Below are 12,443 nucleotides of genomic sequence, written 5' to 3' on the forward strand. Positions count from 1 at the left end.
TTACAGACAAACACTTTTGGTTTATATTATAAAACTCATAAAGTCAATATTGAATAGTTGTCTTTTAGTAAAATTTAATATTTGTTTGTTCATTCCTTTTCTTGCCTTTGAGTAAATAATATATATATATATATATATTTTTTACAGAAAATGTCAAGGGCACTTACAGTTTCCAGAAGTGTTGATGTTCCTTCAATTCCTTCTTGTGGACGGTCATATGGTTATCATATTAATGAGGATGGCAGTATCACAGAACATTTTCCACCTGCTATTGACAGTACACTAGGTCCAGCATACTATAAACCTCAATTTGTAAGTATGATACATTTCACACTGACCGTTGGAAGACTGTTTATTATTATGCATGTTCTAGTTAATGTAATACTAACTGCAGTAACAGATAGACCCCCAAATCTCAATGACTTAATGCAACAGAAATTCTTTTTTTCCTCATTCATATGAACATTTCTTGTTGATAAGAGATGTTCCTCCATGTAGAGATTCAGCGACACAGGCTTATTCCATTCATGTTACTGTCATCTCCAAAGGCCTTGGTGTCATCTGTATCCAGCTCGCAGAAGGGGAAAGAGGACAGAGAACTGGTAGTAGGGGTTTTTTGTAGGCTAGGCCTGGTAGTTAAATTTCAGGCACATGGACACACTTAACTCCAAGGAGCCTGGGAAATACAGTCTAACTGTATCCAGGAAAAAGAGGAAATAGTTTAATAGTTTAAGCTTAGGCTAAAGCACCTTATGAAACCATTTGGTTTTTGGCATTAGGTATACTGGGGTATTTTGGAGTCTTAGATACTTTGAATTGTTAAGTTTTTATTCCTAAAATATTTTTATTATAATTTATATAATTGCACATAGAGTTGAACAAACATAAAAACAGATAACCATGTACCCACCATCTCATATAATACATATTAAAATTTTATTACACTCGAATTAGCTATATTTTAAAATAATTATATTATTACAATTATTATCCTACCCAATTTCCCTCCCTCCATTCTTTTCCCTTTGCCAAAGTAAACAGTAAATCTTTACTACATATAAATAACAATATGTATTGTTGTATGATTTAAAACATTTAAGTAAATGTTATCATCTGGCATGCAGGTTGCTTGCTATTTCACTTAATGTTATATTTTCTAGATTTAGCTATATCAATATACTAGATCTAATCCATTCATTGTTTCCAATTAGTGAGTTTATTTTTAAAAAAATAATTTTAAATTTTGAAATAATTTCAGATTGATAGAAAAGTTAAAAGAATAATACAAATAATTCCCATATACCTTTCACTTAGATCCTGCAGTTAATGCTTTATCACATTTGCTTTATCATTTCCCCTGTATATTTATATTCTTATTTTAATTAAGCAATTTCAGAGTACATTTAAGACATGATGCCCCTTTACTCCTAAATACCTTTAATGTAAAATTTCTAAGAACAAGAATTCTCTTTTATAACCACAATGTAATTATCAAAATCAGAAAAATTTCTTTCATATAATCCTATTATCTAATCTGTAGATATTTTAAAAATATTACTAATTATCTCAATGATATTCTTTAAAAAATGAGTTTTGGTCAAGAGTCCCATCTGGTATTACAAGTTGCATTTAGTTGTCGTGTCTCTTTAGAGTCCTATCATTGGGAACAGTTCTTCAGTCTTGCTTTGTCTTTTGTAACCTTGACTTTTTGAAGAGTACAGGCTGTTTAATTTGTAGAATATGTCTCAGTTTCGGATTCGTGTATATTTTATCATGATTAGGATGAGTTTATATATTTTAGCAGGAATGCTACGTAAGTGAAGCATCCTTCTCAATGTATCACATAAAAAGGCGCAGGATGTTTACTTATCCCGTAGTTGGTGATGTTAACTTGAGGGGGTGTCTTTTGGTTTTATCTACTGTAAAGTTACTATTTTAAAAAATTTATAAATATTTTGGAGAGGTTACTTTAAGAATGAGTAGATATCCTATTCCTTATCAAACTCTCACCTATTAGTTTAACATCCATTGATGATGCCTGAATCAATTTTACTGTGATGTTTATCAAATGGTGGTTTTCTAATGTCATATTTTCTTTAACATTTTTTTTGTTGGCACTTTACTTACTATAAAGAACAGCTTTATATTCTCCATTTATGTATTTATATCAGTATGGGTTCATGAATTCCTGTTTTACTGAAACGGTTGTAATTCAATGCTCTCACTATTTATTTTGAGGTTAAAATGATCTAATATTTGACCCTTGGGAGCCCTTTCAGTCTGCTTGTTGTGTCTTTTTGACATATCTCCATCATTCTTTGAGCATTTCTTTATTTTATGGCACAATAAAATGTTGCAGGTTCATCTTATTTTTTCCGTTGCCACAGCTGTTGGAATCAGTCATTTCCTCAAGGAGCTCTACTTTCATTTAGTGGAGAATGATATTTCAAAACAAGATCAGTACACTAGGTACATTTGGGGTATTATTCCTTCTAGGCCGTCTCAATGGACAAAGTTAGAAATCTATACTTTTTCTTATCTGTCTATTAAAAACTTTGAGCTTATATTGATATCTCTGATTCCAGTTCAGTGCCACATGTTTATTCTTGTATTTCCTTTTCTGTGTTTGATCTCCCTTCTCCCACAGTGAGAAGCTTGGTTCCCACTATCCTCAGTATATTTACTTATTTGCTTAATCTTGTAAAACACTGAACATAGTTTCAGGATTGCTAACCCATCACTTCAAAAATCAGACTTGAGAAGGTACAAAGCTCTTACCTCTATGTGACCTTTGGGAAGTGAAAGCTAAGACAGACTTGTAAACTGCCTACTTGAGTGTTGAAGGTGTGTCTCAACACATGCACAGTGCACCTCTGCAAAGGTTGGAGACCTACTCGTTCAAAGCATTAAGAAAACCTCTGTCCAACGATTACCTGACCAGTCGGGTAGCCAGACCGAGACTTACGTGGACACACGTGACAGAGAATATAGAATTTAGAGAATTAGTCCAGAAATCACTAAACAGAAAAACCCACAATAAACCTTTGGGTCAGGAGGGAGATTCTGATTTTCAGAGTTGCCACATTATATTATCTAAGATGTCTGGTTTTCAACAAAAAATTATGAGACATGCGAAAACAACAACAGAAATATGACCCATACATAGGAGAAGAAGCAATCATTAGAAACTGTTCTTGAGGAAGCCAGGATGTTGGACTTATTAGACAAAGTCTTTGGTTCAACTATTTTAAATATATTCAAGTAAATAAAGGAAGGTATGTCTAAATAATTAAAGGGGAATATAAAAACAATGTCTCACCAAACAGTATCAATAAAGATAGAAGTTATAAAAAACAGCCACGTAGAAATTCTGGAGTTGAGAAGTACAATCATGGAAATGAAAAATTCTCTAGAGGGATTCACTAGTGGATTTGAACTGGCAAAAGAAAGAATTAGCAAACTTGAAGACGAGTCAATTGATATGCAACCTGATGAACAGGAAGAAAAAAGTATGAAGAAAAATAAACATAACATCCGAGACTTGGGGGACACCATCAAGCACACCAATGTATGCATAATGAGGGTCAAAGAAGGAGAGAAGAAAAAGGGGAAAGAGAGAATAGTTGAAGAAATAATAACTTGAAAACATCCCAAATTTGCTGACAAACAATCTACACATACAAGAAGCTCATTGAATTGCAAATAGGATAAATTCAGAGAGATGCACACCTAGATATATCACAATCAAACTGTTGAAGCCAAAGACATTGAGAAATCTTGAAAGCAGCAAGAAGAGTGACAAGAAATCCCCAAGAAGATTAACAGCTGACTTATCAGAAACCATGGAGGCTGGAAGGCAGTGAAGTGATATATTCAAAGTACTGAAATAAAAAAGATTGCTAATCGAGAATTCTGCAACCAGCAAAACTATTCTTTGAAAATGAAGACAAAGTTAAGACATTCCCAGATAAACAGAAACTGATAGATTTTGTCTGTAGTACACCCTCTAAAAGAAATAGAGTTCCGTAGGATGAAATGAAAGTTCATTAGACAATCACTCACATTCTGTTTAAAGAATTAAAGTACAAAGGTAAAGGTAAATAGACAGGCTGGTATTTTACTTTTAGTTTGTAACTCCTCTTTTTAAATTTCTATTGATTATAGAACACACTAGAGATAATACATTTTATCTTCAAATACAGGTATTTGAAGACCTGATAGACTGCTCCTTACTATAAAACTTATGAATAACCAACTTACCTCTGATAAAATGGAGAGTAAAGATATTGCAAGTTATAGACATGTCTCCTGTTCACACCCTTAGAATTCCCATTTCTTTCTGGCTATAGGGTCTTTTATCCCAGGAGTATTTTGCTCTCCCTGTCAATGCCATGCCTGTTTTTCCAGGCCTTGACTATCCTATCATCCTGTTAATAATATAAAAATAATTAGTTTTCATCCACAGACAGTGCCAGTATCTTAGGTATTTGAGTAAGATATGCTCAGAAGAACAATGGAGATAACTCTGTAAAAATTACATTGAAATTAATGGAAGTCCTGTGGTCTAATATCAGTATATTCTGTCCAAGGTAAAGGACAATTATGAAAGGCAGTGTAATGGAACTGGACTGCTTGTGTTTATTTCTTGGCTTCACTACTTAATAGTTATTTGTCTTTGGCCAAGTTACTTAAGTTCTTTGTGCTAAGTTTTCTTATCTAAAATATCCTGGGAAAAACTTTGGTTTAATATATTGGAACTAGTATTTCTTTTTCACAGTAGTCATTGATCCTTGGTCTCAGCTTAAACAGTTCTCTGTTATTCTTAACTTAAATCCCAAAATGTTATTCTTGCTTTAAAATTATATTTTTTGTATATGCTATTTCTTTGTTTCAGAATAATGTATCATCCTTTAAAAGGCCAGAATAATGCCTCCAAGCTAGATGTGCAAAACTTTTTTCATGTATGAATAAACATTACTTTAACATATAAAATTTGATTTCTTTCTGGCTACATTATTATTCATAGAAGAGAGAAATAACAATAAGAAAATTTATTCTACAATTTTAATAGGTCCAATTTGATGACCTATTTTAGTAATTACTGATTTGATCCAACTTGTATTTATTAGAATAAAATCTAGATCAAATTTAAGAAAACATGTTTGTAAAAACATAGTTTTACGTATAAATTAAAGACATAGTGGTTAATATTCAAGAAGATTCAACAAAGCTTAATTTGAATTGTGATATTTTCTGAAATCTCCATCTTGAATTTGAGAGAAAAACTAGAGGTAGGGTAGCAAAGGTCAGTAGCTGAAGGCTTAATTTTCTTGTTTTTTCCTGCAGGGGAAAATAAAAACAGGTGCCTCACAGACTATTATGAAATTGATACTGTAATGTTAATTCAAGTATTATCCAAATTTCTGGTAATTCTTTGTATCTCTTTAGCTGCTTTTTGAGATAATACTATAGGTGGGCTCAGTTTCCAGATGTGAACATTAATAGAAAATTGAGAAAATAATCCAACTGATAGGTAATTATTGTGATTATTCCCTGAACTGTTGAAATAACATCTGCTGAAGGTATCTTATGTAGCTTAAATATAGAAGCAACTCTGAAATTACAAGTTGTATAAGACTCTAGCCAACAAATGGTAATTTTTAGCTGTATTTAATCTGTAAAGAAAAATCCTCTATATAAATTATTTTGTATAACATTTTGAATTAGAAAATTTAGCTTCTCTCTCTTTTTCAAAAGAAGAGCTCAGGTAACCATTAGAAGTCTGCTTTTCAGAGGTGGATTTCACAAGCAAAGTTTGTGGTTGGAATTATGACACTGACGTATTTGCTAATGATAACATGCTGGGAACTACCTGTGTGCTGCCACACTGGAATGCAGTCCATTAGTGTTTTGAACTGCCGCGCTTTGGGACTTTTAATTCTTCACAAATTCTGTTTCCACACTTAATTATGGAAAAGACATGAGAAGAAAGTTGCATAGCCCCTTCTTCATTGATTTCACTGTCAGTGAAAGTAGCAGTTAGCAATTCTTCAAGTTATATTACATCATTCACTTAAAATAATGCACCTCCGTGCTGAGTTTGCTTCAATTAAGTCATATTTTATTTGCTAATGATTTTCCAATCTTGACGATGACCAGTCTACAAAGATGGTATTGTCAATACTTCTTGTTTGTTTGTTTTTAATATCACATCCCTTTAATTTATTTTTATTTTTTGAATTTTACACAGCAGGTTCTTATTAGTTATCTATTTTATACATATTGGTGTATATATGTCAATCCCAATCTCCCAATTCATCCCACCACCAGCTGCCCCCACTTTCCCCCCCTTGGTGTCCATACGTTTGTTCTCTACATCTGTTGTCAACACTTCTTGACATAAGGAGAGTGTTATTTAGAGTTGAGTACGTCAATTTGTTCCTTATTTTCTATCTGTATTTTTAAAAGTCTTTTAAATTAAATTTCCAATTGAACATTAACCTGAGAACTGTAGAGGTTAGTGAGTTAAGTAGTTCACATGGTTTAAATGAAATGAATTTCAGCGTATACACAGGAAAAGGATTTTACTGGTGTCTTGAATGGTGTGTGTTTATGTATGTGTGTGTGCATAGTCTTTCTGCTGGATTACCTTAAGAATTGTTAAACAGTTGACCTGCAAAATCACAATAATTAACCTGAGGAAAGCTTCTTAGACATAATTCTACTTGGATATAATTTCTCCTGAAATGCTGTGTAGAAGAATTACTATAAAATTGTAACTTATACTTTTTAGGGTATAAAAATATAATGTTAAAGATGATTTGTCAAAATGCTGTTTTAAAATACTGATTTTATTTTTACAAATCTATAGGCTATAGTAAATCAATATATTAGATATGCTCCTGCCTGAAATATAGAAAATATCTGGCATATCTAACATGGCTATATTTATTATATAAGAAGAGAGTTCTACATTTATTTCACTACTTACTAAGCCTAAAATCTTCACAATTATGAAACTTTGTTTCATTTCTAAGTAAAAATAAAGTACGAGTGAAAAAATTTTCGCTTTCTGCCATCAAAACTGTGAATGTACTTTTAAAATCCATGCATCTATTAAGTAATTTCATTTGAAAGATGGTCTAGAACACTTATTTTAGCAAAACAGTGTTGCATGGCTGATCATTCTTTCCTTTCCTGAAGCTCTGTGGGGTGCAGCAGTCTTCAGAGCTGTCATTGACCCAAAGGAATGGGCTGCTTTTCAGCTACTCTAGTGGATGCCATGGTTTCTTCCAGGACTCCTCTACTACCATCTGCTGCTCTGCTGGACATGTCAGTCTGTGCTATTTTTCTGTGCTGTTCTGCTAGTTGTTTTGGTGTTTGTCTCTGCACCCCCAGACCCAAAGCCTTTGGATGATCTGACTGCCTTATTTCCTTTTGTGTTACACTCAGAAGTGCTAAAGCAGTGTATACCCTATGCGTTAGAGAGATTGGTAGGATAGCCCTTTCAATTTTTATTCATAGCTCTGTTCCTCCTAGGACTGACAGGGGTCTGGGCTTGGGGATCGTATATAAACTAGACAACCTATTTATAACAGTAACAACAATAATAATAATATCAGTGTCTTACTTTGATTTGGTGCTTTGTAGTGTTATAGCTTCATAGTGTGTTAAAGCTGATCAGTGAAGAGGGGAAATACCTCTCTGCTCTTTGTGTTGTAGTTCATTAGAAGGAATCTGCATATCAATAAGCTAAGCACATTAAGACCACTTACAGTGCTGGAAGTATTCCTGGTGGGAATAAGGATTAATGCTTTTTATTTATGTAACAAGTTTTCCCAGGCTTTATTGGATTGTGGGTACTACAGAGAGTCACAATTATGTCAGTAACTCAAATATATGTATGTTGTCTCCTCCTGTTGATGTGGTAGACCTCCAGCCTTCCGCAAAGTTCCCCTTCACAGGGGCTTCTAGAAGGGCTGTCTCAACTATGCTTCTGAATAAGTCTGTTTCCACTGAGACAGCTTCTGTTCCCCCAGGCAGTTCCGTCTCTTGCCAGGTGGTGCTCTCTGCTGGGCATTTCCACCCATATACTCCATCAGAGCGAAAGCTGCGTGATGAGCTGAGGTGAAGCTGGGGGGGATAGTGCTCTTCTCTCTTTGTTTTATACTCTATTAGATAGAATGCTCTAAAAGTAGTATTGATTTTTACCAGTGTTTTAATGAAATGTCTTTTAGATTTTTATCATAGCCCTTTTGCACTCTACAGAACACAGGCATAAATCCAGTGGGGGATTATCTGTTAGAAGGCAAATTCAGTCAACAGAAAATACTCAGTAGTTAGCATTGCCACTCTTTTGACAGTAAGATTTTCTAACTGGGTGTGGGTTACCATGATCAGCTGCTTCCCATAGGAATAGTTTTTGTGTTCACCTTCTGGTTGATTGCTCTATTCACTAGATGTTCCAAAGTATGTCTGAATCTTATTTGGACATAGCTAGTAACTCCCTGTTTCTGTACCCTCAGCTGCAACATCCTCCATCACCCAAGCAAGGAACAAACAAGGAGATTTACTAAAATTGAAGCAGGAGAAACCTTTAGAAAACCTGTAATTCAGTTTCTCTTTGAGATTGCCATCTATGATAAAAGAATCAAGAAAGGTCCCATTTCACTTCACGCAAACATCAAAGTTCTGTCAGAGATCATGTTGGCCCCTGTTTAATTCTTTAAGGTCAGGTGGTGTAAAAGGGAAAGTTTAGTTGTACTGTGTTTGTATTTTATAATATTTGAGGGCTAGTTGTTAATGTTAAGTTCTAGGAAGTAAAAGGTGTTTTCACATAGTAGGGAATTTTAGTTCTGTACCAGATTATTTTTGGATTTTGTTGTGCCATCCCAAAGCTTTCTAGAGTGGTGCCTTTCTAACTAGGAAGTCCTTGTTAGGAGACAGTGGCAGTGCTTCCAATTTATTTCCAACCATCCATGGCAAGAATGGAATGAGTTTTTGCATTCTTTCATCACTTCGTGTAATGGCACTGGTGCAAATAAATCTGTAAGGTTATTAGTAGTTTTGAGAATTGCTCCCTACTCACTACCCATGAGTCCATCCTTACCTCTAGTTTCTGTCTTTCTGGGGATGTTAATAGGGTTCAGCTGAGGTTCTTTTCACGTGCAGTGAGATCTTTTTCCAGTTCTAGTCTCTGCTGTACTATATTTTCCAGAAATTCCTTGAAGTGGAATGTGAATGATACCTTCTCTTAGTTTCTAGTACTAATAATTTACATCTATTTTATACGCTTCTTCTGAGATTCTGGTGGGAGGGGGGCAGATGTGGGTTTGATTCACCAATCTGAACTGGAATTATGCTTTCTAATCATTTAATTGCTATTTATTTCATTAATATTGTTTATAATGGTAATTGAGAGAGATTGGTTCCACTATTCAAGAATAGTAATGGTCACCTAGAACAACTGATATACTGTTTTATGCAGTTAAACTATCAGTTTATGTTACTGGGATTTTATTCAATTTATATATTAATTGGTTTAATAATCCATGCCTATTTTAAAGCTATATTTTTACAAATATGAATTAAAAGTAAGTGAAATAGACTAGAGTTACCATCAGTTAAAAAAGTAAGATTTTATAAATTTCTTAAATGATTGCTCAATTTAGAATGTATTAGGTCAACACAAGAATTCCTATGAGATGCTACTGTTCGTGTTTCATACTTTATTCTTTTATTAGTTTCTAATGAAAGCAGGTGTTTTAACTTCTCTAAAGTGAACTCTTTAGTGAGTCATGCTTATTGTATGACTGTGAAGGAAGATGATTGCTGATTTCTTTTGTCACAAATGACTTCTTTGGTATTAAAGTACTGATCCTGACCTCAAACATTAACTATGAAATGATTTGGGGGTAGTGTTTAATTTTTGTCATATATTTGTTACTCTATGAAAACTTTACATGAATATCTTCTGCACTTACTAGGTGATTAGAAGTTATCTAGTATCTGTTGGTAATGTTTGAATTTTAATTTCTTAAAATTAATTTCTACTTAATTAAGTCATTTTTGTTAGGCTTTCCCATTCCCTAAATCATGCAATTCTGCCCTTCCTCCCCTTTTTAAATGATGAGCTAATTTTCATTGCCCTTAAGATTTTAGATTGTTGAGTGTACTGCCAAGAGCAAAGTTGTTCATATTGGTTGAGGATATACTAAACTAGAGGCCCTTCTCTGGGAATCCTGGTTGACTCAGGAGTGGGATGGGGCACAGAGTGATACTCTTGAGATGTATCAAGGAAGAGTCTAGCATTTACCAGTGGAAACTCCTTGACTAAGGCTACCCTTGCTTTAGACTTAAGTAAAGTTAAACATTGTTTCATGATTTATTTAAATTGTCTCTCGTCTTCACTTTTTTTTTTTTTTTTGTGAGGATTTTTCCAATGTAACTTTGAAATACAAGGGGATGCATTTTGGCAACTCTTTGGGAAGACTAGAGTTACCTGTAAAGTCAGGGCCTGGTCCTGGACAGTATGATATAACCCAGTAAGTAAAAAAATAGTATATCTTTACTGTAGTTTTTGACTATAAATATTCTAATAATTTAGACTAGGTTATGCTGTTATGAAAGGAAAAATCAGTATGAAAAACTTCAAGAAATATGATATTTTAGAGTAATCTATATGAAAACCATTGCTTTTCTGTCTGCCAGATCCTGTGCTACCTGTTTTACATGTATTAGTTCATTTATCTTCACAAGTCTCTGTGTAGTTACTATTGTTATGCCTATTTTATCAGTGAAAAATAAAAGGGTCAGAGAGAATAAATAATGTATTTAATATTATGTAGCTATTAAGTGGCAGAGCTTGACGTTGACTGAGGCCTTTTCGGTTCTACAGCCCATGTATCTAAGTACTAAAATATACTGTCTTTAATTACAAGATAGAGAAAAGATCAGAGAAAATATAAAAGAAGGTGACCCAGGGCTCTGCATCTTGTTCCTGGCTCTGGTGTCCATTCTTTTGACTACATGCTGGATTTAGAAGGCATTCTCAGTATAAGTCAGAGCCATAACATTAGGTTGAAGGTAATATTTATGAAGTCTAACTAGGAAATACATTTCTTGTAAAATAATTCTTTCTGTCTTTATTTTCTCCTACTTTTACAGTAAGGTCTTAGACATGAGTCCATGGAAGGCAAAACTGAGTAACAGATATCATGTTGTTCTCAGAATCTATTGCTGCTTTTCATGATTTAATTTTTAACAGGTTCCAGTTTATCTGCCTGATCCTTTCTCTCTTATAGGATGAGTTTTCTAGCAGGAAGTCCCACAGTGATTACCTATCCAATTAATTTGCTAGACAGATTCAGACACATCTGTATACCAGCAGTGGATGTAGCTTAGGCTCTTACTTGAACTCCCCTACTACTATTCATTCATTGAACAAACGTTGTTTGAATTCTTGCTATGTCTTAGTACTAAACTTAGTAACTAAGAATAAAAAGAATAAAACATGGCCCTTGTTTTTGGGAATTTATACCCTATTCTATTGTCCTTTTCATTTTTTCACTCTCCTAATTTGGGTGATATGCCATGTATTTTAATTGTTTTAGTAGTTACACTAGAAGTTTAACATGTATATACAGCTTAATGGGATCTAAATTTAATCTTTGTCATTCCAAATAAAGTCTGTCAAATGCTCTAACTCTACTCATCCCCTTGACATAATGCTTTTGTTAGTATTTTACTCTTATCTTTTTCTTCCAGTTTGGCTGGTTTGCTTTCCTATCTGCCTGCCTGCTTGCCTGTCAGTTTTATTGAGGTTTAATTAACATTAAGCAAAATTAACCCTTTTTAGGGTATGTGGTTCTGTGATGATTGTTTTCCATCCATTCCACTACACGTCTAACTAAGTACCTGAGGCATGACCAGCACTCTGTCTAATTCTATTGCTCTGATTTTGCTTGATAGTTTTTTCCTGACAGTCCTTTTTACTTCTCCAGCCCTGTCCCACTCCCATTCTCCTCCTATTTTTTTTTTTTTAATAAGTGTCTGTCTGACTTTATTTTTTATTTTTTTGGTCACACCGCACGGCTTGCGGGATCTTAGTTCCCCCACCAGGGATTGAACCCAGACTCACACCAGTGAAAGCATGGAGTCCTAACCACTGGACCCGCCAGGGAATTCCCTCTTCTCCTTTTTTTTAAATGTTTCTTTCTCTTTGATCTTTGTTATTTCCATTGTTTCTTCTTTCCTTTTGTTTGTATTTTCACTTTTGCTGGTAGGAATGTATGCATATAGATTGCATTCCTAATTGCATCAGATATTTCATCATTTCCGTAATTTGCTCTTTGGTTTTGCTGCCTTCACTGTCTTTTATTTGGACTTGTCTTGGATCCTTCTGGTAGTTGATATTTTCTACCTTTTGTTTATTGATTGAGTTA

The 12,443-nt window shown here is 34.0% G+C and overlaps 1 protein-coding gene across 1 annotated transcript in view; it reads left to right on the top strand.

The window, feature by feature from the left end:
• Window positions 1–12,443, top strand: part of STPG2 (sperm tail PG-rich repeat containing 2) — a 529,587-nt gene that overhangs the window by 16,289 nt on the left and 500,855 nt on the right. Inside the window, 2 exon segments of the mRNA XM_089911325.1 lie at window positions 148–312; window positions 10,432–10,544. Of these exon segments, the coding sequence (XP_089767451.1) occupies window positions 148–312; window positions 10,432–10,544 (278 nt within the window).

The sequence above is a fragment of the Delphinapterus leucas genome, chromosome 5 (genome assembly GCF_059928025.1).
Source record: "Delphinapterus leucas isolate spDelLeu-1000000601 "Yukka" chromosome 5, BTC_Dleu_Yukka2, whole genome shotgun sequence".
NCBI lineage: Eukaryota > Metazoa > Chordata > Mammalia > Artiodactyla > Monodontidae > Delphinapterus > Delphinapterus leucas.